Source organism: Pristiophorus japonicus, chromosome 1 (genome assembly GCF_044704955.1).
Source record: "Pristiophorus japonicus isolate sPriJap1 chromosome 1, sPriJap1.hap1, whole genome shotgun sequence".
Lineage (NCBI taxonomy): Eukaryota > Metazoa > Chordata > Chondrichthyes > Pristiophoridae > Pristiophorus > Pristiophorus japonicus.
Genome location: NC_091977.1, coordinates 192,854,130 through 192,879,251, shown reverse-complemented (window position 1 = coordinate 192,879,251; position 25,122 = coordinate 192,854,130). Strand labels below are relative to the sequence as shown.

Sequence of the window (25,122 nt, the reverse complement as noted above, 5' to 3'; positions counted from 1 at the left end):
AGGGAACAGCACCAACCCCTGTACATAGCCTTCTTTGACCTTACAAGGGCCGACACGGTCAACAATGAGGGATTATGGTGAGTTCTCCTCAAATTTGGCTGCCCTCAAATGTTTGTCACCATCCTTCGCATGCTTCACGATGACATGCAAGCAGTGATCCTGACCAATGGATCCATCACAGACCCAATTCACGTTTGGACCGGGGTCAAACAAGGCTGTGTCATTGCATCAACGCTCTTCGCGATCTTCCTTGCTCCATCTCAACCTCAGTAAGCTCCCCGCTGGAGTGGAGCTAATCTACAGAACAAACGGGAAACTGTTCAACCTCCATCACCTCCAAGCCTGATCCAAGGTCGTTCCATCCTCTTGTCAATGAATTACAGTATGCAGACGACGCTTGCGTCTGCGCACTCTCGGAGGCCAAACTCCAAGCCATTGTCAACATCTTCACCGAAGTGTAAGAGAGCGTGGATCTTACACTGAACATCCGTAAGACAAAGGTCCTCTACCAACCTGCCCCCACCAGCACTGCTCCCCGATTATCAAAATCCACGAGGAGGCCTTGGACAACGTGGACCATGTTCCATACCTCGGGAGCCTACTGTCATCAAGGGCAGATGTCGATGTCGAAGTCCAACACCGCTTTTCAGTGTGCCAGTGCAGCCTTCGGTCGCCTGAGGAAGAGAGTGTTTGAAGACCAGGACCTCAAACCGGACACCAAGCTCATGGTCTACAGAGCAGTAGTGATACCCGCCCTCCTATATGCTTCAGAGACATGGACTATGTACAGCAGGCACTTCAAAGCATTGGAGAAGTACCAACAACATTGCCTCTGCAAGATCCTGCAAATCAATTGGCAGGATAGGCGTTCTCTCTCAACATCCCCAGCATCAAAGCATTGACCACGCTCGGTCAGCTCCGTTGGACAGTCCGCATGCCCGATACGAGACTCCCAAAACAAGCACTCTACTCGGAGCTTCGACATGACAAGCGAGCCCCAGGTGGGCAGAGGAAACGCTTCAAGGGCACCCTCAAAGCCTCCTTGAAAAAGTGCAACATCCCCACTGACACCTGGGAGTTCCAAAGTGGAGGAAAAGCATCCGAGAAGGTGCCGAACACCTCCAGTCTCTTCGCCGGGAGCAAGCTGAAGCCAAGCGTAAACACCAGAAGGAGCGCATGGCAACCCAGGCTCCCCACCCACCCGTTCCTTCAACCACCATCTGCCCCACCTGTGACAGAGACTGTACGTCCCACATCGGACTCATCAGTCACCTGAGAACTCATTTTTAGTGTGGAAGCAAGTCATCCTCGACTCCGAGGGACTGCCTAAGAAGATTAAATGTATACTCCTCTTCCTTGACACAAACAGTTATCATAATATTGAATTCAGTACATGGGTATGGGAACCTAATGGTTAAAATACTTGACTAGTAACCCAGACGTTGGGAGTTCAAAACCTGCCATAGCAAGTCATGAAACTAAATTCAATAAATATGACAGTTTGTAGCTGGCATAGAAAAGAATTAAGAAAACTGAAAACCTAAGTGGTTCATTTATGTTCTTCAAGGAAGAGATCTGACACCCCTACCCCATCACACACAATGGACCATTCCCTCCCAAAATCAGAATGATGCCTTGCCCATATCTGAGAAAGAGTAGATGTGATCCCAGTTCCTCTGTAGCTGACTCTTATTGCCCTCATCCCAACTGGGGATAAGCAATAAATATTGCATTACCAGAATCACCCACAAGAATAAAAAAGGCTGGGCATCACTGCCTTAAATATAAAAAGCTGAGTTCACACTTACGAATCCTAGGAATTGGAATCAACACAGTGAAAGTGACCATGTGGTCTCAGAGTGTAGGCAAGATGGAAGCCAGATTAAAGGGATTTGAACAGGAATTGGGCATGGAGCTTAGTGCTACCAATGCATTCAAGAATTTAGAGAAAACAGAGGTTTAAGATAGGAGAGGGTGATTACAGCATTTTGAAAAGTGGGAAATAAAAACAAAATTTGTGGAAATACTCTGCAGATCAAGCAACACAAGTGCATAAAAAAACCTGTGGATATGAATCTTCCCTGACTTGAAATGTTAACCTAACCTTCTCCACAGATGCAGACTGACCAGCATTTTCTGTTTTAATTTCAGATTTCCAGGATCGGCAGTGTTTCTCTCCATTACTATCTAAGTACTTCCTATATGTATTTTTTCTTTAGATTCAATTTTCCCTTTATTCTTTAATCATCCACGTGCCCCATAATTAGCTTGCTTGTTTTTGGCGTTTAGTGGAAACGTTTCTCTTGCACTCTATTGATTACCATTTTAAAGATTTCCCACTGTTTTTCTGTCTTTGTTTTTTTAAGATTTTCATCTAATTTACCTTCTTTAGCTCCACCCTCATTTCCGCATAATTTGCTCTTTTCCCTTCTTCCTTGTCCTACTTAACCACTCTTGATCCTAATGTTAAACCTTACTATGTGATCACTACTACTACTACTGAGATGTTCTCCTACTCTTGCTTCTTCTATCTGTTCTGATTCGTTACCCATTACAAAATCCAGCAGTGTTTCTTTTCATGTTGGACTTCTTACATACTGAGTGAGATAAGAGTCCTGTGTGCACTGTAAAAACTTGATTCCCTTTTCTCCTTTCGCTACTTCTTTCTGCCTCTTTATTTAGAGGTAGTTCAAATCTCTCATAATTATTATTCTATGTCTGCTACTCACCTCATAGCTTTGCCTACATATTTCTTCCTCCAATTTCCATCCACTATTTGATGGTCTACAGCATACCCCTATTATTTGACAGCATCTCCCAAACCTGCAACCTCTACCACTTAGATGGACAAGGGCAGCAGGCACATGGGAACACCACCACCTCCACGTTTCTCTCCAAGTTATACACCATCCTGACTTGGAAATATATCGCCGTTCCTTTATCGTCGCTGGGTCAAAATCCTGGAACTCCCTCCCGGACAGCACTGTGGGAGTACTTTCACCACAAGGACTGCGGCTCACCACTTTCTCAACGGCAATTAGGGATGGGCAACAACTGCTGGCCTTGCCAGTGACACGCACATCCAACGAACGAATTTTTTAAAAAGGGTGATGAATTTCTTGCCTTTTATCTCAATCCATATGGATTCTGTATCTATCTTACTGCTAGTTACATCTTTTTATTCTACTGCCATTATGTTATCTTTAACTGGTACAGAAATCCACCTCCTCTCCTTCCTTCCCTTCCTAAATGTGATATATCCAGCAATATTTAGTTGCCAGTCCTGTTCTCTATCTAGCCATGTTGCAGTCATCCCTATAACCAGATCCTCGCTACAAATTATTGCCTCCAATTCATCCATTTTATTTTGAATACTATGTACATTGCTGTACCAACAGTTTAAATTGTTTTCATTTATTATTCCTCTCTCTTTGTTTTGAGTAGTTATTTTACCTTTATGCTCTATGACTTTATCCCTGGCTTTAATGATCGTTGGCCATTCGTGTTACCCTTATTCCTTCCTTTAGTTTGTCTTTACTCTTTACCTGATTGTTTTGTTGTTAGGTTTCCGTAATTCCTAACAGTTCCCGCCTCCAATGTTATTAGTCTTATTTACAGCCCTAGTTATTCTTTCCACTAGGACCTTGGTCCCTGCCCGGTTCGGGTGCAGCCCGTCCCAACAGTACAGCTCCTTCCTGTCCCAGTACTGGTGTCAATGTCCCATAAAATGGAACTTCTCCTTCCCACACCACTTCTTTAGCCACGTGTTGACTTTCCTAATCTGTTTGTCCCTATGCTTTTCAATTTAGCTCCTAACTCCTAATATTCCCTTAGCAGGACCTCCCTTCCCAAATCTTTCCTAGGTAATTGATTCTGACATGGAGCACAACACTGAATCCTCCCCCCTCCTTTCCAAATTATTTTTCAGCTGCTTCGAGATGTCCCTTACCCTGGCTGGATAGGCAACACACACTTTAGGACTCTCCATCCTTATTTATCCTCCATAAATACAACCTTTCTGCGCTGCACCTCCTCCCATTGAATAGCCTCCTGCTCCACGTTGCCTTGGTCAGCATTCTGGCTGTCCTTCCTCACAGGTATCGAGTACTTAGTAGCTGTTGGACAGGAGCGGTGTCTGTTGGACCTTCTTAATTACTTCTCCTATGTTCCCCTTACCCAGCTGACTGGCAGTCACACTCTCCCCTTCCTGCACCTGTGCTATCTTCTGGTGTGTGACTGCACTCTGGAGTAAATTATATAGTTATTCCTCTTCCTCCCTTATGTGTCAGAGTGTCTCTAGCTCAGACTCCAGCTCAATGACTCTGAGCCAGACTGTCACATTTCTGGCAGATGTGACAGTCTGAAACAGTCTCGGCCACAAACTCTCACATAGAATACAGGTGTAGCGCCCCGAATCCGGAACCCTCGGGACCGAGGCCGTTCCGGATTTTGCGTTTTGCCGGATTTTGGAACGTCTTTCTGACGCTACGAATCCGGAAACAGCATGCCCAGGTTCGGGTATTTCGGAATGCCAGAAGGTGGGGGGGGGTGCTCGTTGATAATTTGTTCGAGTGTTTGGGCAGGACCTCGCCGCCGTGGAGTTGTTCGCGCGGGCCCCGCCGAAGAGGACCTGATCGGACGGGGCCCGCCACCCTGGAGGAGTTCCTTGTCTGGCCTGAGGTAGGTGGGGTCGGGCAGCCGAGGTGTGTGGGTGGGGGGGTCAGGAAGGGAGGGGGGGTGGGCCGAGGTCGGGCCGCGCGAAGTCGGGGCGGGCCAAGGTCGGGCCGGGACAGGCCGAGGTCGGGCCGCGCGTAGCCATGGCGAGCCAAAATCAGGCATGGCGGGGAGAGGTCGGGGCGGGCGAAGTCGGTTCGCCGAGGCGGGGGGAGTCCGGATATTGGAACATTTTCCGGACGACCCTGCCACGGATTGGCCCAGTGTCCGGATTCAGGAACTCCGGATTTTGGACGTCAAACTTATACCTTAACATCCAATGTGGTATTCTAAGTTTTAGAATAAATTTAAGGGTCATTTGAATGCAAATAAATTAAATCTATGTCTAATGCCTTATGAGATCACAGGGAAATTTCAACATGTGTCATATTATTGTGACACACATTGGATTTTGGACCATTTTACTAGGTGTGGTTGTTAGAATTCAGTGACCTATCTAGCAGTCGAAGTGGGGACAATGGAATCAAATTAGCGATTTAGTTGCTTTGTACTAAGATTTGTACACTGAAGAAATACCTCTGCAAGTATAAATTATACATATAAAATATTGTATAATGAGGGCATGAGCCCAGGCTACAAATTCTGCAGGTTTATTGTTCAATGGTTATGTACTTACATCCACTTTCTTCTGATAGTTGAGATTTCGTACAATCTTTCGTGCCAAGTGAAGTGCGTGAGAGTCATCCAAGGCATAGTGATCGGTTACACCAGACTTTCTGCAGAATTCATGGGTAAATTATTGCTTAAATTCACCTTGCAGCACACCAGATTTCAATATTTAAAAAAAATATTTTTGCAAATTCACCTTTGTGCTTTATGAGCCTTTGACAATGTCAAAAACAACAACGTGCTTCAGTTTCTTTGCATATATATCGCAAGCTAATTGTTTCCCTAGAAAGTAGTCCTTCACTCTTCGAACAGTTGACAAAAATAGAGTAAGATTTCTGCTGCATAGCTGGATCTTCTCACTACCTTGCACTCTGGTATTATTGATGTGTGGAGGCTATATTGTGTCAGCCGTAGCTCAGTTGGTAGTGCACTTGCCTCCGAGTCAGAATGTTGTTGGTTCAAGCCCCACTTCAGAGACTTGAGCACAAAATCTAGGCTGTGCTGCACTGTCGGAGGTGCTGTCTTTCGGATGAGACATTAAAACGAGGCACCATCTGCCCTTTCAGGTGGTTGTAAAAGACTGTGGAACTATTCGCAGCTGAGCAGTGGATATCTTCCCAGTGTCCTGGCCAATGTTTATCCGTCAACCAATATCATATCACTATTTCAAGTCAATGTACCCCATATCATAGTCTCATAAAACACATGACCAAGAAGGATGTCTTTCCTATACAATGAAAGTACCCCTGTGAGTAGTGCAACACCAAATCAAATGACAGTGTAATCCATCAGCAATGGTTTATATCCAGAACCCCTGTATCACCTCCTACCACCCACTTCACCCCAAATTAGATCCATCAGGTATCAATCCTCCTCCATGGAAGTATCTGCAGTGAAGTTACAAAGAAATTGAAACATAAAACCTAGGGTGACATTTTTCAGCAATATGTGTTGCTCATCTGTTACGCTCATGTTCATTCATTATATAAATGTGGCCTCATACTCTGATCTAAGTGGTAACATCTATATAGCACACAATGTTTATGAGAAACTGTACTGTGGATCTTAAATCCATAACTGTAACAACTGCCTTAAGAAACAGAACGGATTATGCTTTTTATTGATAGCCCTTGCAAAAGTGCAGTTTTAAGCCTGTTAGAATGACATTGCACTAAATATATTGACAATGTTCAAGATCCCCTGGCTTCATCAGTTGGTGCATATTATCCCCAACTACAAGTTAACTACAAGGTCACTGTTTAAAACCATCATTGCCCATCCCCCACCCAAGCTCTCTGCTTCTCAAATCTGGTTTCGGAATTCCTGTGCTTCTCTGGACAAGACTATGGGCCCAAGTTTCGAGCCGCGCCTAGAACGGCGCAGTCCTGACTTGGACGCCCGTTTTTCACGTCACAAAGTGCGCCTAAAAAACCCCTCCAGATTCTCCAGCTCCCTGCAGGTCCTCTGGCCCTCGGCGCAGCGCAGCAGGAGCTGTAGGGGGCGGAGCAAGGTCCGTGCGCTGAAAACAGTGCCGGGACCTCTGCACATGCACCCAAAACTGTGGGGGGGGCCGAAGCACGCAGCCCCTAGCCCTGGCCCAATGGCCTCACTGGGGCTGCGTAAATAAGGCTCCTCCCACGCCCAGCTCCTGCTTCCTCCCGACCCGACTCGACTCCCGCTTCACGCCTCCGGACCGGACCCGCGTCCCCGCCCCCGGACCCGACACTGACCTGACTCCCGCTCCCCCCCCCTCCAGACCGGACCCGACAACGACCCGACTCCCGCTTCCCTACCCCCGGACCGAACCGGACCCGACTTCCGCTCCCCTCCCCTCCGCCTCCGGACCGGACCAGACACCGACCCGACTCCCGCTCCCGGACTGGATCCGACCTGACCTCCCTCCCCCCGACCTGACCTCCCTCTCCCCGACCCGACCTCCCTCCCACTACCCCTCCGACCCGCGCTCCCCCCGACCTGACCCGACCCACCTACTTGTAAATCTGGTGCTGGGGACGGGCCCTGCCCGAAGTCTCAGGCCCGGCCCGTTCAGCCTCCCTCCCCCTTCTCCTTTTCCCCCCCACCTTCTCCTTTCCCCCCCCCGCAATCTCCCTTCCCCCCCCCATCTCCTTTCCCCCCCATCTCCCCTTTATCCCCTTCTCCCCCATCCCTCCCTCTGCTCCCCCCCTCTCTCCCTCCCCCGCTGTCAGAAACACAGACACTGACAGACAGAGAGTGAGAGACACACAGACAGACAGAGAGATAGAGACACTGACAGAGACACACTGGGGGGGGGGGGGGGGGGGGCATCCCAGCATGTTGTTGGAGGGCTCCCGGTGCTGCAGTCGGTAAGTAGAAAATGTTTTATTTATTGATTTAAAAAAAAAAATAATTTATTAATTTTTTTTTGATCGATTTATTGTTTGATTTATTGATGTATTTATCATTTATTATTGATGATGGCTCTTTATTTGTAAAACTGAAGTGTTTAATGTTTGTAAACTTCCCTTTAAACACCCCCCCCCCCGCCATTCCCTACGCCTGATTTGTAACCTACGCCTGATTTTCTAAAGTGTAGACAAGGTTTTTTCGAGCGTACAAAAATCTTCACTTACTCCATTCTAAGTTAGTTTGGAGTAAGTTTTCACTGACGAAACTTTGAAAACAGGCGTAAGTGGCCGGACACGCCCCCTTTTGAAAAAAAAATTCTGTTCCAAAGTGAAACTGTTCTAACTGACTAGAACTGGAGCAAACTAAATGACGAGAATTCAGATTTCTAAGATACTCCGTTCTACACCAGTTGCTCCTAAAAATCAGGAGCAAATCATGTGGAAACTTGGGGCCTACGTTTCTGCATTGAACAGCACTGGATTACAACACTATGCCTCTGCACTGGTCTACGCTAGATTACACTGTAAGACTCATTTGCTGTGTCAAAAATCTGCTTAAAAAAAAAGAAGATCTTCCCCTCTGTGGCTGTTTCTCTGCTGAGCTGGGTGACTCATTCTACTATTTTTTCTGCTTTGTTGGTCGCTGGCTTGTGTGGTTTTACATTTTTTCCGCGGCTTCTGATCTACAGTGACCTCCTACTTCATGTCAACTTTGGCATCATCTTCCTGCACCAAACCCGACTCTCATTACCACGGCAATAACCGCCAGCCTTCAATTCTCTATCCTTCAAATAACTTATGGACTTCTCTCGCCTGCTACACCCGTCTCCGAACTCAGACAACAGTTCATCGATGCTTTATGCTGACTCCATCCTACCTATGTCAACTTTTTCCCTCCACGGGACCTCCCAACTTTAACTCTGGACTCCTTACTACTGTCACCAATCTATTCCCTGTTACTACCAGGAAATATGCATCCCTATAATTGCTACATAACCAGGCCAATGTAACTTGTGTTTCTCCGTCTCCATTTGCGTGCGCACTCTGGCAGCCGCTTCGGACCCGAGCCGTTCACGACTATTTCCACTTCTTTCTCCACATTTTTCGTTTCTCTCTATCCCTACCTGACCGGTCTCTCCTGTCATCATAAAAACATAGAAAACAGTTGCAGGAGTAGGCCATTCGGCCCTTCGAGCCTGCACCGCCATTCAATAAGATCATGGCTGATCATTCACCTCAGTACCCCTTTCCTGCTTTCTCTCCATACCCCTTGATCCCTTTAGCTATAAGGGCCATATCTAACTCCTTCTTGAATATATCCAATGAACTGACATCAACAACTCTCTGCGGTAGGGAATTCCACAGGTTAACAACTCTGAGTGAAGAAGTTTCACCTCATCTCAGTCATAAATGGCTCATCACTTATCCTTAGACGATGTTCCCTGGTCGTGGACTTCCCCAACATCGGGAACATTCATCCTGCATCTAACCTGTCCAGTCCCATCAGAATTTTATATGTTTCTATGAGATCCCCTCTCACCCTTCTAAACTCCTTTGAATGCAGGCCCAGTCGATCCAGTCTCTCCTCATATGTCAGTCCTGCCATCCCAGGAATCAATCTGGTGAACCTTCGCTGCACTCCCTCAATAGCAAGAACGTCCTTCCTCAGATTAGGAGACCAAAACAGAACATAATATTTCAGGTGAGGCCTCACTAAGGCCCTGTACAACTGCAGTAAGACGTCCCTGCTCCTATACTCAAATCCCCTAGCTATGAAGGCCAACATACCATTTGCCTTCTTCACCGCCTGCTGTACCTGCATGCCAACTTTCAATGACTGATGTACCATGACACCCAGGTCTCGTTGCACCTCCCCTTTTCCTAATCTGCCGCCATTCAGATTATTGTGTTCCTAACACAGATGAGACTGCATTCAGGGAGGTTAAAGTAACAGTGACCTCAGTCTTTATTAAGACACTTCAGAATGAGGAACAGGCCTCAGGGGCCGGTTTATAGACAGTGCTCCCAAGGAATGCTGCGATCCCTTGGGACTTCAGGGGATGCGCTCCCTGGTGGCGGAACATGGGAGTGCATGCTTTACAGATACACATCACCACTCCCCCACCCCCCGCAAAGTCAAAGTGAAATCTATTTACAAGGTGAGGTGGTCGGGAGCCTTTCTTTCCCTGGTGGACCGCCTCGGTACAAATTACTGTTCTGGTGTGTTGACTGTGCCCTCGCTGGGCTGGCGTGTTGTTGGCTCTGAAGGGCTGCTGGGTGAGCCTGGCCTTGCTGGGCTGTTGGGCGTGATGGGTTCAATTTCCTGGTCCGGGGTGGGGTCGTTGATCCTTTGGGTGCGTGTTGTGGGCTCGAAAAAGGTGGTGTCTGCTATGGGTTGTTCAGGGCAGTCTGTGAACCGCAGCCTCGTTTGGTCCAGGTGCTTTCTGCAAATTTGTCCATTGTCCAGTTTGACGACAAACACCCTGCTCCCTTCTTGAGCTATCACTGTGCCCGCGATCCACTTGGGACCATGTCCATAGTTTAGCACATGCACAGGGTCATTTAGATCAATTTCCCGTGACACAGTGGCGAGACCATAGTTTATATTTTGTTGCTACCGCCTGCTCTCTACCTGATCATGCAGGTTGGGGTGAACCAGCAAGAGTCTGGTTTTAAGTATCCTTTTCATAAGTAGCTCAGCCGGGGGCACCCCTGTGAGCGAGTGGGGTCTCGTGCGGTAGCTGAGCAGTACTCTGAACAGGCGGGTTTGGAGTGAGCCTTCTGTGACTCGTTTAAGGCTCTGTTTGATTGTTTGTACTGCCCGCTCTGCCTGCCCATTGGAGGCTGGTTTAAACGGGGCCGAGGTGACATGTTTGATCCCATTGCGGGTCATGAATTCTTTAAATTCGGCACTGGTGAAACATGGTCCGTTGTCACTGACCAGTATGTCAGGCAGGCCGTGGGTGGCAAACATGGCCCTCAGGCTTTCAATGGTGGCGGTGGCGGTGCTTCCCGACATTATTTCACGTTCAATCCATTTTGAAAAAGCATCCACCACCACCACCAGGAACATTCTGCCGAGAAACGGGCCCGCATAGTCAACATGGATCCTCGACCATGGTCTGGAGTGTCAGGACCACAAACTTAGTGGTGCCTCGCTGGGCGCGTTGCTCAACTGAGCACACACGCTGCATTGCTGTACACCGGACTCTAAATCAGAGTCGATACCGGGCCATCACACGTGGGATCCGGCTATCGTTTTCATCATTAGTATACCCGGGTGTGTGCTGTGGAGATCCGAGATGAACGTCTCCCTGCCCTTTTTGGGTAGCACTACGCGGTTACCCCACAACAGGCAGTCAGTCTGCCTGAATGGACAGCTCGTCCTTTCACCGCTGGAACAGCTTGATTAGCTCTTGCATTTCAACGGGGATGCTGGCCCAGCTCCCATGAGGTACACAGTTTTTTTTTACTAGGGACAGCAGAGGATCTTGGCTGATCCAAGTCCTAATCTGGCGGGCCGTGACAGGTGATTTATCATTTTCAAACGCTTCCATGACCATCAACAAGTCTGCAGGCTGCGCCACCATCAACAAGTTTGCAAGCTGCGCCATTTCCACCCCCGTGGTGGGCAATGGTAGCCGACTGAGAGCATCCTCACAGTTCTCGGTGCCTGGCCTGTGCCGGATGGTACAGTTATACGCTGATAGCTCGAGTGCCCACCTTTGTATGCGGGCTGAGGCATTCGTATTTATCCCCTTGTTTTCAGCGAACAGGGATATGAGGGGCTTGTGATCGGCTTCCAGCTCAAATTTGAGGCCAAACAAATACTGATGCATTTGCTTTACCCCGAACACACACGCTAATGCCTCTTTCTCAATCATGCTGTAGGTGCTCTTGGCCTTAGACAAGCTCTTGGAGGCATAGGCGACAGGTTGCAACTTCCCCGCAACGTTAGCTTGTTGCAATATACACCCGACTCTGTACGACGACGCATCACATGCTAGCACAAGTCTTTTACACGGGTTATACAATACAAGCACCTTCTTGGAGCATAAAATGTTTCTGGCTTTCTCAAAAGCAATTACTTGCTTTTTCCCCCATACCCAGTTCTCACCTTTACGCAATAACACATGTAGGGACTCTAAGAGGGTACTTAACCCCGGTAGGAAGTTACCAAAATAGTTGAGGCGTCCCAGGAACAACCGCAGCTCCGTGACGTTCTGTGGCTTAGGCGCGTTCCTCATAGCCTCTGTCTTGGCGGCTGTGGGCCGAATGCCATCCGCCACGATGTTTCTCCTCAAAAACTCCACTTCTGTTGCATTGAAAACGCATTTCGACCTCTTCAGCCGCAGCCCTACGTGATCCAGTCGCTGGAGGACCTCCTCGAGGTTTTGTAGGCGTTCGACGGTGTCCCAACCCGTGACCAATATGTCGTCCTGAAAAACCACCGAGCGTGGTACCGACTTGAGTAGGCTCTCCATGTTTCTCTGGAAGATCGCCGCAGCCGACCGAATTCCAAACGGGCATCTGTTGTAGATGAACAGTCCCTTGTGCGTGTTGATGCAGTTGAGGCCCTTCGAAGTCTCCTCCAGCTCCTGCGTCATGTAGGTCGTAGTCAGGTCGAGCTTGGTGAATGTCTTACCTCCTGCCAGCATCGTAAATAGGTCGTCTGCCTTAGGTAGCGGGTATTGGTCCTGTAGCGAGAAACGATTAATAGTTACTTTATAATCGCCGCAAATCCTGACCGTGCCATCATTTTTGAGTACTGGAACAATCGGGCTGGCCCACTCGCTGAATTCCACTGGGGAGATGATGCCCTCGCGTTGCAGCCTGTCCAGCTCGATTTCCACTTTCTCCCTCATCATGTGAAATACGGCTCGCGCCTTGTGGTGAATGGGGCGTGCCTCTGGGACCAAGTGGATCCGCACCTTTGCCCCGGAAAAGTTTCCAATGCCTGGCTCAAAAAGGGAAGGAAATTTGTTCAGAACCTGGGTACATGAGGCCTCATCGACATGTGATAGCGCTCAGATGTCATCCCAGTTCCAGCGCATTTTGCCCAGCTAGCTCCTTCCAAGCAGTGTGGGGCCATCGCCCGGGACAATCCAGAGTGGCAGTTCCTGCACCGTGCCCTCGTAGGTGACCTTGACCATGGCGCTGCCCAGGACAGTGATGAGCACCTTCATGTACGTTCTCAGTTTCATGTGGATGGGGCTCAGGGCTGGTCTGAGTGCCTTGTTGCACCACAGTCTCAAACATCTTTTTACTCACGATGGATTGGCAAGTGCCAGTGTCCAGTTCCATGGCTACGGGTAAGCCATTCAATTTTACATTTAGCATTATAGGTGGACATTTCGTCGAAAATGTGTGCATCCCGTGTACTTCAGCATCTGCCTCCTCTCTCTGAGGCTCGAAATTGCTTTGATCCACCATGGACCGATCTTCCTCTGCCACGTGGTGGTTAGCAGGTTTTGCAGCTTCATCTGCAAGCTCGTTGGAGGTGCCCCATTGTTCCACAACTCTTGCAAACATACCCTTTGAAGCGGCATGAACAGGCTGAATGGAAGTCTCCACAATGCCAATAAGGTGTGAATCGCCTTGCATTCATCCTTTGTTGCGGACTCAGTCATCTGGGTCACCTGAGGCCTGCTGGCAGTTGCAGAGTTGTGGGTTCTGCCCTGTTTCTGCTCGCAAACACAGTTCCAGTTAATTTATCAACATTGCTAGCACTTGTGTGCTGAGAGATTTGTTTGGTGTTATCACTGATGTACATAAACGACTGTGCTATCGCAATGGCCTTGCTGAGGGTCGGTGTCTCTACAGTCAAAAATTTTCGTAGGATGGTCTCGTGGCCAATGCCCAGTACAAAAAAGTCTCTGAGTTTCTGCTCCAGGTAGCCATCAAACTCACATTGTCCTGCAAGTCGCCTTAGCTCGGCGATGTAGCTCGCCACTTCCTGACCTTCAGATCGCTGGCATGTGTAGAACCGATACCTCGCCATCAGCACGCTCTCCCTCGGGTTAAGATGCTCCCGAACCAGTGTACACAGCTCCTCATACGACTTATCTGTGGGTTTCACCGGAGCCAGAAGATTCTTCATGAGGCTGTAGGTCGGTGTCCCGCAGACTGTGAGGAGGACCGCTCTCCTTTTTGCAGCGCTTCCTTCTCCGTCCAGCTCGTTGGCTACAAAGTACTGGTCTAGCCGTTCGACATAGGCTTCCCAGTCCTCACCCTCCGAGAACTTCTCCAAGATGCCCACAGTTTGCTGCATCTTTGCGCTGGATTCGTATACTCGTCGCCAGTTATTGTGTTCCTAACACAGATGAGACTGCACATAGGGAGGTTAAAGTAACAGTGACCTCAGTCTTTATTAAGACACTCCAGAGTGAGGAACAGGCCTTAGGGGCTGGCTTATATACAGTGCTCCCAAGGGATGCTGGGATCCCTTGGGACTTCAGGGGATGTGCTCTCTGGTGGCGGAACATGGGAGTGCATGCTTTACAGATACACAACACTGATAATATTCTGCCTTCGTGTTGTTGCCACCAAAGTGGATAAGCTCACATTTATCTGCATTATACTGCATCTGCCACGTGTTTGCCCACTCACCTAACCTGTCGAAGTCACCCTGCAGCCTTTTAGCATCCTCCTCACAGCTCACACCACCACCCAGCTTAGTGTCATCTGCAAACTTGAAGATATTACACTCAACTCCCTCATCCAAATCATTAATGTATATTGTAAATACCTGGGGTCCCAGCACTGAGCCCTGCGGCACTCCACTAGTCACTGCCTGCCATTCTGAAAAGGACCCATTTATCCCGACTCTCTGCTTCCTGTCTGCGAACCAGTTGTCTATCCACGTCAGTACATTACCCCCAATACCCTGTGCTTTAATTTTGCACACCAATCTCTTGTGTGGGACCTTGTCAAAAGCCTTTCGAAAGTCCAAATACACCACATCCACTGGTTCTCCCTTGTCCACTCTACTAATTACTTCCTCAAAAAATTCCAGAAGATTTGTCAAGCATGATTTCCCTTTCATAAATCCATGCTGACTTGGACCGATCCCGCACTGCTTTACAAATGTGCTGCAATTTCATCTTTAATAATTGATTCCAACAGTTTCCCCACTACTGATGTCAGGGTAACCGGTCTATAATTACCCATTTTCTCTCTCCCTCCTTTCTTAAAAAGTGGTGTTACATTAGCTACCCTCCAGTCCATAGGAACCGATCCAGAGTCGATAGACTGTTGGAAAATGATCACCAATGCATCCACTATTTCTAGGGCTGCTTCCTTAAGTACTCTGGGATGCAGACTATCAGGCCCCGGGGATTTATCGGCCTTCAATCCCATCAATTTCCTTAACACAATTTCCCGCCAATAAGGATTTCCTTCATTTCCTCCTTCCCACTAGACCCTCGGTTCCCTAGTATTTCCGGAAGGTTATTCGTGTCTTCCATCGTGAAGACAGAACCTAAGTATTTGTTTAACTGGTCTGCCATTTCTTTGTTCCTCATTAGAAATTCACCTGAATCTGACTGCAAGGGACCTACGTTTGTTTTCACTAATTTTTTTTCTCTTCACATATCTATAGAAGCTTTTGCAGTCAGTTTTTGTGTTGTCAGCAAGCTTCCTCTCATACTCTATTTTCCTCCTCCTAATTAAACCCTTTGTCCTCCTCTGCTGTATTACAAAATTCTCTCAGTCCTCAGGTTAGCTGCTTTTTCTGGCCAATTTATATGCCTCTTCCTTGGCTTTAACACTATCCTTAATTTCCCTTGTTAGCCATGGTCGAGCCGCCTTCCCCGTTTTATTTTTACTCCATGCCGCTTTTCATCTCTCCTCTCTCGGACACTCTTCCCTCCCAAACCCTACTCCAACCCTTCATTACTCTTCGACCTTCTTACTCTCTTGCCGCCGTCCCAGGCTTGACTCCCTCTTCGATAAGCCTGCAGCTTCCCTCTGTGCTTCTCTTGACATCCTTCGAAGGGCCCACCGTGATACTCATTGCTGTCTTCTCACGAGAAGCAACCCCAACTGTCTCTTCCTACTCTCTTGCCGACCTTGTCACTCAACTCGCCCACTGGAGGCTAATAATGCCAATCACCTGTCCGTCCAACTCACCCCTCCAAGCACTGACCCTGTGGATGCTGGCAGTGGATCAGCCATCACCAATCCTCTCCGCATCTCCTTGCAGAATGTCCGTTCACTTGAGAACGTCCCTTGCCGTCAATGAGCTTATCGTGGACCTGATGGAAACTTGGCTGAGGGGTGATGACACCTTACTGTTTAATGAAGTATCCCCACCTGGCTATACCTTCCACCACTTGCCCCAGCCAGACCGCTGTGGTGTGCCTCTCATCACCAAATCACACTTTGGCCTCTCCCCCTACCTCCTGCTTTGATCATCTCATCTTGTTCCACCCATCTCGCCGCTCATTTAAAATTCTCGTTCTCTACCACCCACCCACATAAGATAAAAATGTTATCAGCCTCTGCACTGAGTGACTTCTCATCCTCCATCTCAACTTATCATGCTCTCTCTCCTCTGAGTTCACTAGCCTCCTATCCTCCCTTAATTTCTCCTTCCATGTGAACTCAGTAACCCATATTCATGGCCACCCCCTTGACCTTGCCATCTCTCGCGGTCTCACTATTCCCACCGTGTCAATTACAGATAAGGCCATCTCTGACTGCTTCCTTATATTGCTCTCCACCCACATCCCCTTCCCCCACCCAACCCTACTTTCTTCTGCATCTGTCCCAGAAAAATCTCTCTCCAAGCTCTCTTACAACTGCTCTTATCAACTCCAAACTGTCCATCCTTTGGCCCTCCATTCACCATGACATTTCTGCAGCCACCGATCTACTCAACCACACCCCCACCACCACCTTTGATGCCCTGGTCCGTATTAAATCTATTACTTTCTCTCACACTGGGTCGTTCCCCCGGTACGGCCCTCATCTTCACTCCCTCAAGTCCAGGGGACGCAGACTTGAACGGATATGGTGGACAACTGGTTTAGCCATTCACCGCCAGATCTGGCTGGACCACATAAAGCATTGGGTCCTATGCTCGTCTGCCAAAACTAGTCGCTATTCCAGGATCATCCTGGAATGCAAAGATAACCCCCGGCTACTATTCTCTACTGCTAACTGTCTTCTTAAACCCCTCACCACCGGCTCCACCACACTCACCTCCAACAAGTGCAAGGAGCTCATGGACTTCTTTGTCTGTAAGATTGAGACCATCCGATCAGCTGCCTCTGCCACTTCCCTTTCTAGCCAAACCAAGCCAAACTTCCTATAAGATTCCCCCCTGCCCTAGCCCTGAACTTTTATTCTTTCTCCAGATTCTCTTCAATCTCCCCTCTTGACTTCTCTACGCTCATATTGTCCACGAGACCCACTTCCTGCTCCCTCAACCCTATTCCCACTAAACTGCTGACCACCCAACTTTCTTTTCTGGCTCCCATGTTAGCCGACATTGTTAATGGTTCTCTCCCCTCTCCTTCAAATCTGCCATCATCACCCCTCTCAAAAATACAACGCTGACCCCACTGTGCTTGCAAGCTACCGCCCCATCTCCAACCTCCCTTTCCTCTCCAAAGTCCTTGAACGTGCTGTCGCCTCCCAAATCTGTGCCCATCTGTCTCGGAACTCCATGTTTGAACCCCTTCAATCGCTTTCCGCCCCTTCCACAGTACCAAAACGGCTCTCATCAAAGTCACAAATGACATCCTTTGTGACTGTGACAAAGGTAACCTATCCGTCCTTCTCGACCTGTCTGCAGCCTTTGACACGGTCGACCACTCCATCCTCTTCCAACACCTCTCCACCATCGTCCAGCTGGGTAGGACTGCACTCGCCTGGTTCCATTCTTATCTATCTAATCGTAGCCAGAAAATCACCTGCAATGGCTTCTCTTCCCACTCCCGCATCATTACCTCTGGTGTCCTCCAAGGATCTATCCTTGGCCTCCTCCTCTTTTCATTAAAATGCTGCCCCTTGGCGACATCATCCAAAAACATGGCATCAGTTTCCACTGATGACACCCAGCCCTACCTCACCACCACTTCTCTCGACCCCTCCATGGTCTCTAAATTGTCAGACTGCTCGTTCAACATCCAGTACTGGATGAGCAGAAATTTTCTCCAATTAAATATTGGGAAGACCAAAGCCATTGTCTTTGGTCCCCGCCACAAACTCCATTCCCTAGCTATCGACTCCATCCCTCTCCCTAGCGTCTGTCTGAGGCTGATCCAGACTGTTCGCAACCTTGGTGTCATATTTGACCCTGAAATGAACTTCCGACCACATATCTGCGGCATAACTAAAGCCGCCTATTTCCACCTCCGTAACATTGCCATTCTCCATCCCTGCCTCAGCTCATTTGCTGCTGAAACCCTCATCCATGCCTCTGTTTCCTCTAGACTTGACTATTCCAACATACTCCTGGCTGGCCATAGTTATGTATGTAACTATGTAATACTTGCCACCAGAGGGCACGACTATTGGAGTCCTAAAGGTCACCTGCACACATGTGCAGGGCCAGTATAAAAAGTCGGCTGCCATGTTGTTCAGGCACTCTGGAGTTGTAATAAAGACGACTAAGGTCACACTAAGTTTAGCTCATAGTACTCAGCCTGGTGGAGTTCTTCTATACATAACAATTGACGACGAGTAACATAATACAAACCTTCATGCAACCATGGCTGCCGTTGGAATATTAAAAAGATTCGTAGAGGGTGATGATTGGGAAGCCTTTGTCGAGCGTCTCGACCAGTACTTCATGGCCAACGAGCTGGAAGGAGTCAGTAACGCGGTCAAGCGCAGGGCGGTTTTCCTCACCGTCTGTGGGCCTAAAATATACGGTCTCATCAAGAATCTGCTCGCACCGACAAAACCAACGGAGAAGGAATATACAGAGTTGTGCACGCTGGTTCGGGACCACCTCAAGCCGAAGGAGAGTATCCTCATGGTCAGATATCGTTTTTACACGCATCATCGCTCCGGAGGCCAGGACGTGGCGGATTAGGTCACCGACCTGAGACGCCTCGCGGGACCTTGCGATTTTGGAGCTGCGTTGGGGGAAATACTGAGAGACTTTTTCGCGCTTGGCATCAGCCATGAGGTCGTTCTTCGAAAGCTGTTGGCTGCCGAAACCCTAGACCTGAACAAGGCCACAGTGATCGCCCAGGCATGCATGGCCATGGATGTTAACATCAAACAGATATCTTCTCAACATCGAAGCTCACCGGCAAGTACTGTGCATAAAATGACATCACCAGCAGGCCGAACTGCATATGGCAAGGCCTATACATCTGCAAGACCTGTGATGACTCAGAGTCCGCCATCGGGGGTGAATGTGAATCCACTAGCACCATGTTGGCGCTGCGGGGGTAATCACCGGGCCTATCAATGTCGATTCAAGCACTACGTGTGCAAAGGCTGCGCAAGAATGGGGCACCTCCAGCGAATGTGCAAACGTGCTGCGACACACCACGTGGCAGAGGATGATCGATTTGGCGCGGATCATGTAGCACAGGCAATTCAACCCAAGGAAGAAGCGTATGGGGTACATACCTTCACCACCAAGAGCCCTCCTATAATGCTGAAAGTCAAATTAAATGGAGTTCCAGTATCCATGGAGTTGGACACGGGTGTGAGTCAGTCAATAATGAGCCAGAAGGCTTTCGAGAAACTGTGGGGCAATAAAGCACAAAGGCCCAAACTGAGCCCGGTTAATGCAAAGTTGCGTAGCTACACCAAAGAGCTTATACCAGTCACTGGAAGTGCGGCAGTGAAGGTATCGTACGATGGAGCTGTGCATGACTTATCATTGTGGATTGATCCAGGCAATGGCCCAACGCTGTTCAGCAGAAGCTGGCTAGAAAAGATTAGATGTAATTGGAACGGCATCAAAGCACTATCTTCAGTGGATGATGCCTCGTGTGCTCAAGCGCTGAGCAAGTTTCCCTCGCTATTCGAACCAGGCATCGGCAACTTCACAGGCGCCAAGGTACAGATCCATCTAGGCCCCGATGCACGGCCCGTCCACCACAAGGCTCGGGCGGTTCCGTAAATGATGAGGGAGAAAGTAGAGATCGAACTGGACAGAATCCAACGCGAAGGAATCATATCGCCAGTCGCGTTCAATGTTCCGGTTTTGAAAAGGGATGGCACGGTCAGAATCTGCGGCGACTACAAGGTAAAGATTAACCGAGTCTCATTACAGGACCAGTTGACTGCTATGTTGTTTAGGCACTCTGGAGTTGTAATAAAGACGACTAAGGTCACACTAAGTTTAGCTCACAGTACTCAGCCTCGTGTAGCTCTTCTATACATAACACCTTCCACATCCTACCCTACGTAAATTTGAGGTCATCCAAACTCGCACCAAGTCCCACTCACCCATCACCCATGTTCGTTGACCTCCATTATAGCTCCAGGTTAAGCAACGCCTCGATTTCAAAATTCTTATCCTTGTTTACAAATCCCTCCATGGCTCCCCCCACCCAGCTCTATAATCTCATTCAGCCTCACAATCCCCCGAGATATCTGCGCTGCTCAAATTCTGTCCTCTTGAGCATCCCTGATTATAACCACTCAACCATCGTTGGCTGTGCCTTCAGCTGCCTGGGCCCTAAGCTCTGGAACTCCCTCCCTAAACCTCTCCACCTCTTTGCTCCTTTAAGACGCTCCTTAAAACCTGCCTCTTTGACCAAGCTTTCAGTTATCTGCCGTAAATTCTTCTTATGTAGTTCGGTGTCTAATTTTTGTCTTATAACACTCCTGTGAAGCACCTTGGGACATTTTACTATGTTAAAGGCACTATATAAATACAAGTTGCATTAGTTGTAATAAGATCTGCAAAAGATACTACACAGGATGGTTTACCTGCAGTGGAGATCAGCACCTCCAAGGTCTTCAGCTGAAACCTCCTCACCAGTAGCAGCTCTCACCTGTACAAACACAAGAACCAGAATTAGTTTCAAATATTTCTGCTTGCCAGCATGGAAGGCAGCAGAATTATACGTTCTTAATAGGGTTCTGATGAAGGGTTATTCCCTTCAACATTAACCTACTTTTCGCTTTCAAATGCTCATTGACCTACTGTGCTGTAGGGCTAAAAAGGAAGGCTTCTCTTCTTCGGGGTGGACTAACTGATATGGAAAATCGACACCTCGCCCATCGCCCTCGGTATAACGATCACGGAAGTAAACAAACAAAACCCTCAGGTTTACCGGCTTTATTTTGAGCAATGCACGGGAAGGTTCAGTCGTGCAACCTCCGAAATATGAGGTTTTGAGTATAATTTATACAGGCTTTGGAGAGGAGCTACCATCCTACAAAATCATCGATAGGTCTATTGCTATCAGCGGACTTACATTGATTTGTCGACTCATCAGATTGGCTCTGAGTGGTATATGCAACTGTCTATCTCCCATCATTGTGTTGTTCTATTATTTTGCCTTTTACCCCAGTCTGCATGTCGCCTAAAGTAACTGTTCCAAAATACTGGCTTCCTTATCTCTTCCTCAGAGACTTCTAATCAAAATGGTAACTGCTGACTTCGGGCTGTTTAAGTGTTACTAAGGTTAAGGATACAGTTTTAATGCGTTATAAGTGTGCTATACCTACATAAGCAAGTGCTACCTACGAAGGCAATTTCTCAGAGCTAATACTGATTAGTTCATCACCTTTCTGTCTGCTACAATTTATCCCTTACAATTCCCCCCTAATAGCCCTTCGCTATATGCCCAAGATAGGCCATTTCCCAATTAATTCCTCATGGGTAAGCTTCCAGGGTTGTCCTTTTGCTTGGGTAGCGCTACTTCCTGAGCTGCAGGATCTACCTGCTGGCTTTCCCATCAAGGTTATACAAAGTAAGTCCTTTCTGCCGGACTGTCTGATTTCCCTTTATTCAATGGTTGAACTATACTATGGGCTAGGGCCTGCCTCTTATGTCGGTTACGCCTTTTTATAGGATAATACTAGCAAGGCGAGTTCCCTTGCACTGCAACCAGTACATTTAGTCCAGCATAGCTCGTGTATAAATCCTTTTTAGGCAACATTTTCTCGGTGTTTGAATTATGCCCCGCCTGGGTTATCCTCTGTTTCTTCTATCTTTCCTCTACTTGGGGTCTTCTCTATTCTGCTGAATTTCGGCCCCACCTGGGGCATCCTCTATGTTGTCGAATGGTGTCCAATTCAGTCGAGTTTGTTCCTCTTTCAGTTCGAGTATCGGTTTTCCTTGTGACCCGATGGTCTTCGCATAACCTCCTCAGGTAATGTCCATCATTGTCCCATCGATCTTTGCTCCTTTCGTTCAGGGGTTATAATAAACCCGTTTATATCTGTCTCGACAAGCGGAGTAAAGCAGAAGTCAATATCCATAATGCTGCATGAGGTGTTCCTTTCTTCATTTCAGTTGCCGTGGTGCTCACACATCAATCTCCATTTCCTTGTGGAACAGCGATAATTTAGTAGTCCTGTGTTGGGGGATGATACTCAAGGTGCGCCCGTCCACTTGGTTATATCCAGTCATCTTTGATCATTCGTAGTGGATCTCAACATAAAGCAACTTGGTTATTTTTATAACAATCATCTATGCTGAGACTCATTGGGCCCAAGTTTCTACATGATTTGCGCCTGATTTTTAGGAGCAACTGGTGGAGAACGGATTATCTTAGAAATCGCAATTCTCCACATTTTTTTTTCTGCAGTTCTAGTCAGTTAGAACAGTTCCACTTTGGAACAGAATTTTTTCTTCAAAAGGGGGCGTGTCCAGCCACTGACGCCTGATTTCAAAGTTTCCACAGTGAAAACGTACTCCAAACTAACTTAGAATGGAGCAAGTGAAGATTTTTGTCGAACTGAAAAAACCTGTTCTACACATTAAAAAATCAGGCGCAGGTTACAAATTAGGCGTAGGGAACGAGGGGGGGGGGGGGGGGGGGAGAGTCATTAAATTCTACAATAAATCCTTAGTTATACAAATAAATCCAACCTGAATAGAAATTTATAAGCAAAGAAAAGATTAAATGAACCATGTTCCTACCTGTGTGAAAGTTCTTCAGGCAGGCCTTTAGGAAGCGGTTTGCCGTCGGGACCGAAGGCTGAACGGGCCGGGCCCGAGATTTCGGGCAGGGCCCGTCCCCAGCACCAGAGGTAGGTGGCGTTGGGTCGGGTCGGGGAGAGAGGTTCGGTTCTGGTCGGCGGGGGGGGGGGGGGGGGGGAGGAAAGAGGGAGGGAGGTCAGGTCGGGGAGGGGGGGGGGGGGGGGGGGAGGTCAGGTCGGATCCAGTCCGGGGGCGGGAGTAGAGTCGGGTGGGAGCGGGAGACGCAGACGGGTCGAGTCGGGTCCGGTTGGGGGGGGGGAGCAGGAGCAGGAGCAGGAGCGGCAGCGACAGGCGGGTTGAGTCGGGTCCGGTCAGGGGGAGGGGAAGCAGGAGCGGCAGTGACAGGCGGGTTGGGTCCAGGGGGGAAAGCAGGAGCGACAGGCGGGTCGAGTCGGGTCCGGGGGGGTGGGGGGGAAGCAGGAGCGGCAGCGGCAGACGGGTCGGGTCCGGGGGGGGCGGGGGGGGGGAGCGGCAGCGGCAGACGGGTCGAGGCAGGGGGGAAAGCATTAGCGGGAGTCGGCAGGAGCTGGCCGTGGGAGGAGCCTTATTCACGCAGCCCCAGTGAGGCCATTCGGCCAGGGCTAGGGGCTGCGTGCTTCGGGCCCCTCCCACACAGTTTCGGGCGCCTGGAGCTACTGCACTTGCGTGCCCACTGTAGCGCGCATGTGCAGAGGTCCCGGCACTGTTTTCAGCGCAGGGACCTGGCTCCGCCCCCCTACAGCTCCTGCTGTGCCGCGCCGAGGTGGAGAATAAGGAGGGTTTTTTTAGGCACACTTTGTGGCACGAAAAACGGGCGCCCAGCTCGGAGGGGCGCCCGTTTTTTATCGTGTGGAAACTTGGGCCCTTAGTACTGTTGTTCTCTTCAGTTACATTTCTGGTTTGTCATGGTGGTACCGCATGCAAGTTTCTCCTACATTGTTTGCTTGGTATCGAGGATCTCCCTTTGTCATCATACTGTGGTATGGATAATACAAAACCTATTATATTTCAATGTCCGGTTACACATTTGGCCTTTGGAATCCAAGCATGACTGTTTCTCTGCACCTCACAGGCATGAGTCATGTTTTTGTCCAAGGTCCAGTTGGTAAATACATCAAGTGTTATCCAATCCGGCACCTTTTCCATTCTGAAGCTGCTCTAGGTTATGTTGTATTCCACTGAGCAGCCATGCTCCGTATCCTGTACATACTAGTTCTGTCTGTATGGTTTTACTCAAGTTTCATTCTGCTCTATTTATCGAATTTATAGTTCTGGCGTGGTCTCAACGTGTGGGCCCCTTGTAATAATTCCTTTTCTGTGCCATTACCCAGTTGTGCCGGTACCTTTTCAGTATCCTCATCCCTTTCCAGCAATCCCTGTAAGATTCGTGTTAGAGCGTTAACGTGATCATCTATCGTGTGCAGGTCTATGTTTACCGTCGCAACTCCCGCCGCACATCCTGCTGCATATCCCACATCTACCATTTCTAGTATCCCTCTTTTACCCCGGTCCTGCTTTTTACCTGACCTTCTTTCCACATTAAACTTCATGGTTTTTGATTCAGGGCCTTTACATGCTCGCAAGGTCAGGTTTCTATACAGGCTTATAGTGTTTAAATTTAGGAGTATAGTAATTATTCGCTAACGTACCCCGAAGTGCATCTTATCCTTGGTCTACCTCATCAATCCCCCTTTTGCCCCAGCGTTCATAGTTGGGCACGTTTATGGCGCTGGGGGTGTGGTGGTCGGGACCCTGGTAGTGCTCACTGTTGCTAAAGTAGTGGGTAGGACGGTATTGGTAGGGCCATCTCGGGAGATATCCCTCCACCACCATTCCTAGTCCCCTGGGTGCAGTATCTCTGTCCCTCCTCATAATAAAACACACCGTGGTCTTATTCCCACTAATTATTGGTCCCGTATTACTGGTCCATCTCCAATGTTGTTTCGTTTCCTTGTTACTTTCTTTATGCCCGTTATTTAAGTCTACTGTTGCTCCGTCCATCACCATCAGTGTTTTTGATTCTTTATTAAACTAATCTTGCCCGAGTCCCTGTAATACAGGCTTTGCTGTCCCTCAGCCTATTGTCCTTGATATGAGGCTGCGTTACCCCACATTGTTTCCACGAGCACTAGAGTCCTGCAAAAAAACAATATGTCCTGGTTGTCACCGGTTAGTGACCATGCTTTTTTAACTGGGTCCAGTGTTTCTACTTGCCGATACCCCTTACAACTACGCAGGCGCACATGTCCCTTACCAGTCTCACCATCAGCTGATTGGTCCCTT

General features: G+C 48.6%; 1 protein-coding gene across 1 annotated transcript in view; it reads right to left on the bottom strand.

Annotated features, from left to right (window-relative positions):
• The window catches only part of mccc2 (methylcrotonyl-CoA carboxylase subunit 2), a 168,636-nt gene that overhangs the window by 63,767 nt on the left and 79,747 nt on the right, over positions 1 to 25,122 (bottom strand). Inside the window, exons 8-9 of the mRNA XM_070867814.1 lie at positions 20,637 to 20,701; positions 5,351 to 5,450 (exon numbers count right to left, since the gene is read on the bottom strand). Of these exons, the coding sequence (XP_070723915.1) occupies positions 5,351 to 5,450; positions 20,637 to 20,701 (165 nt within the window). The remainder of the gene's footprint in view (positions 1 to 5,350; positions 5,451 to 20,636; positions 20,702 to 25,122) is intronic.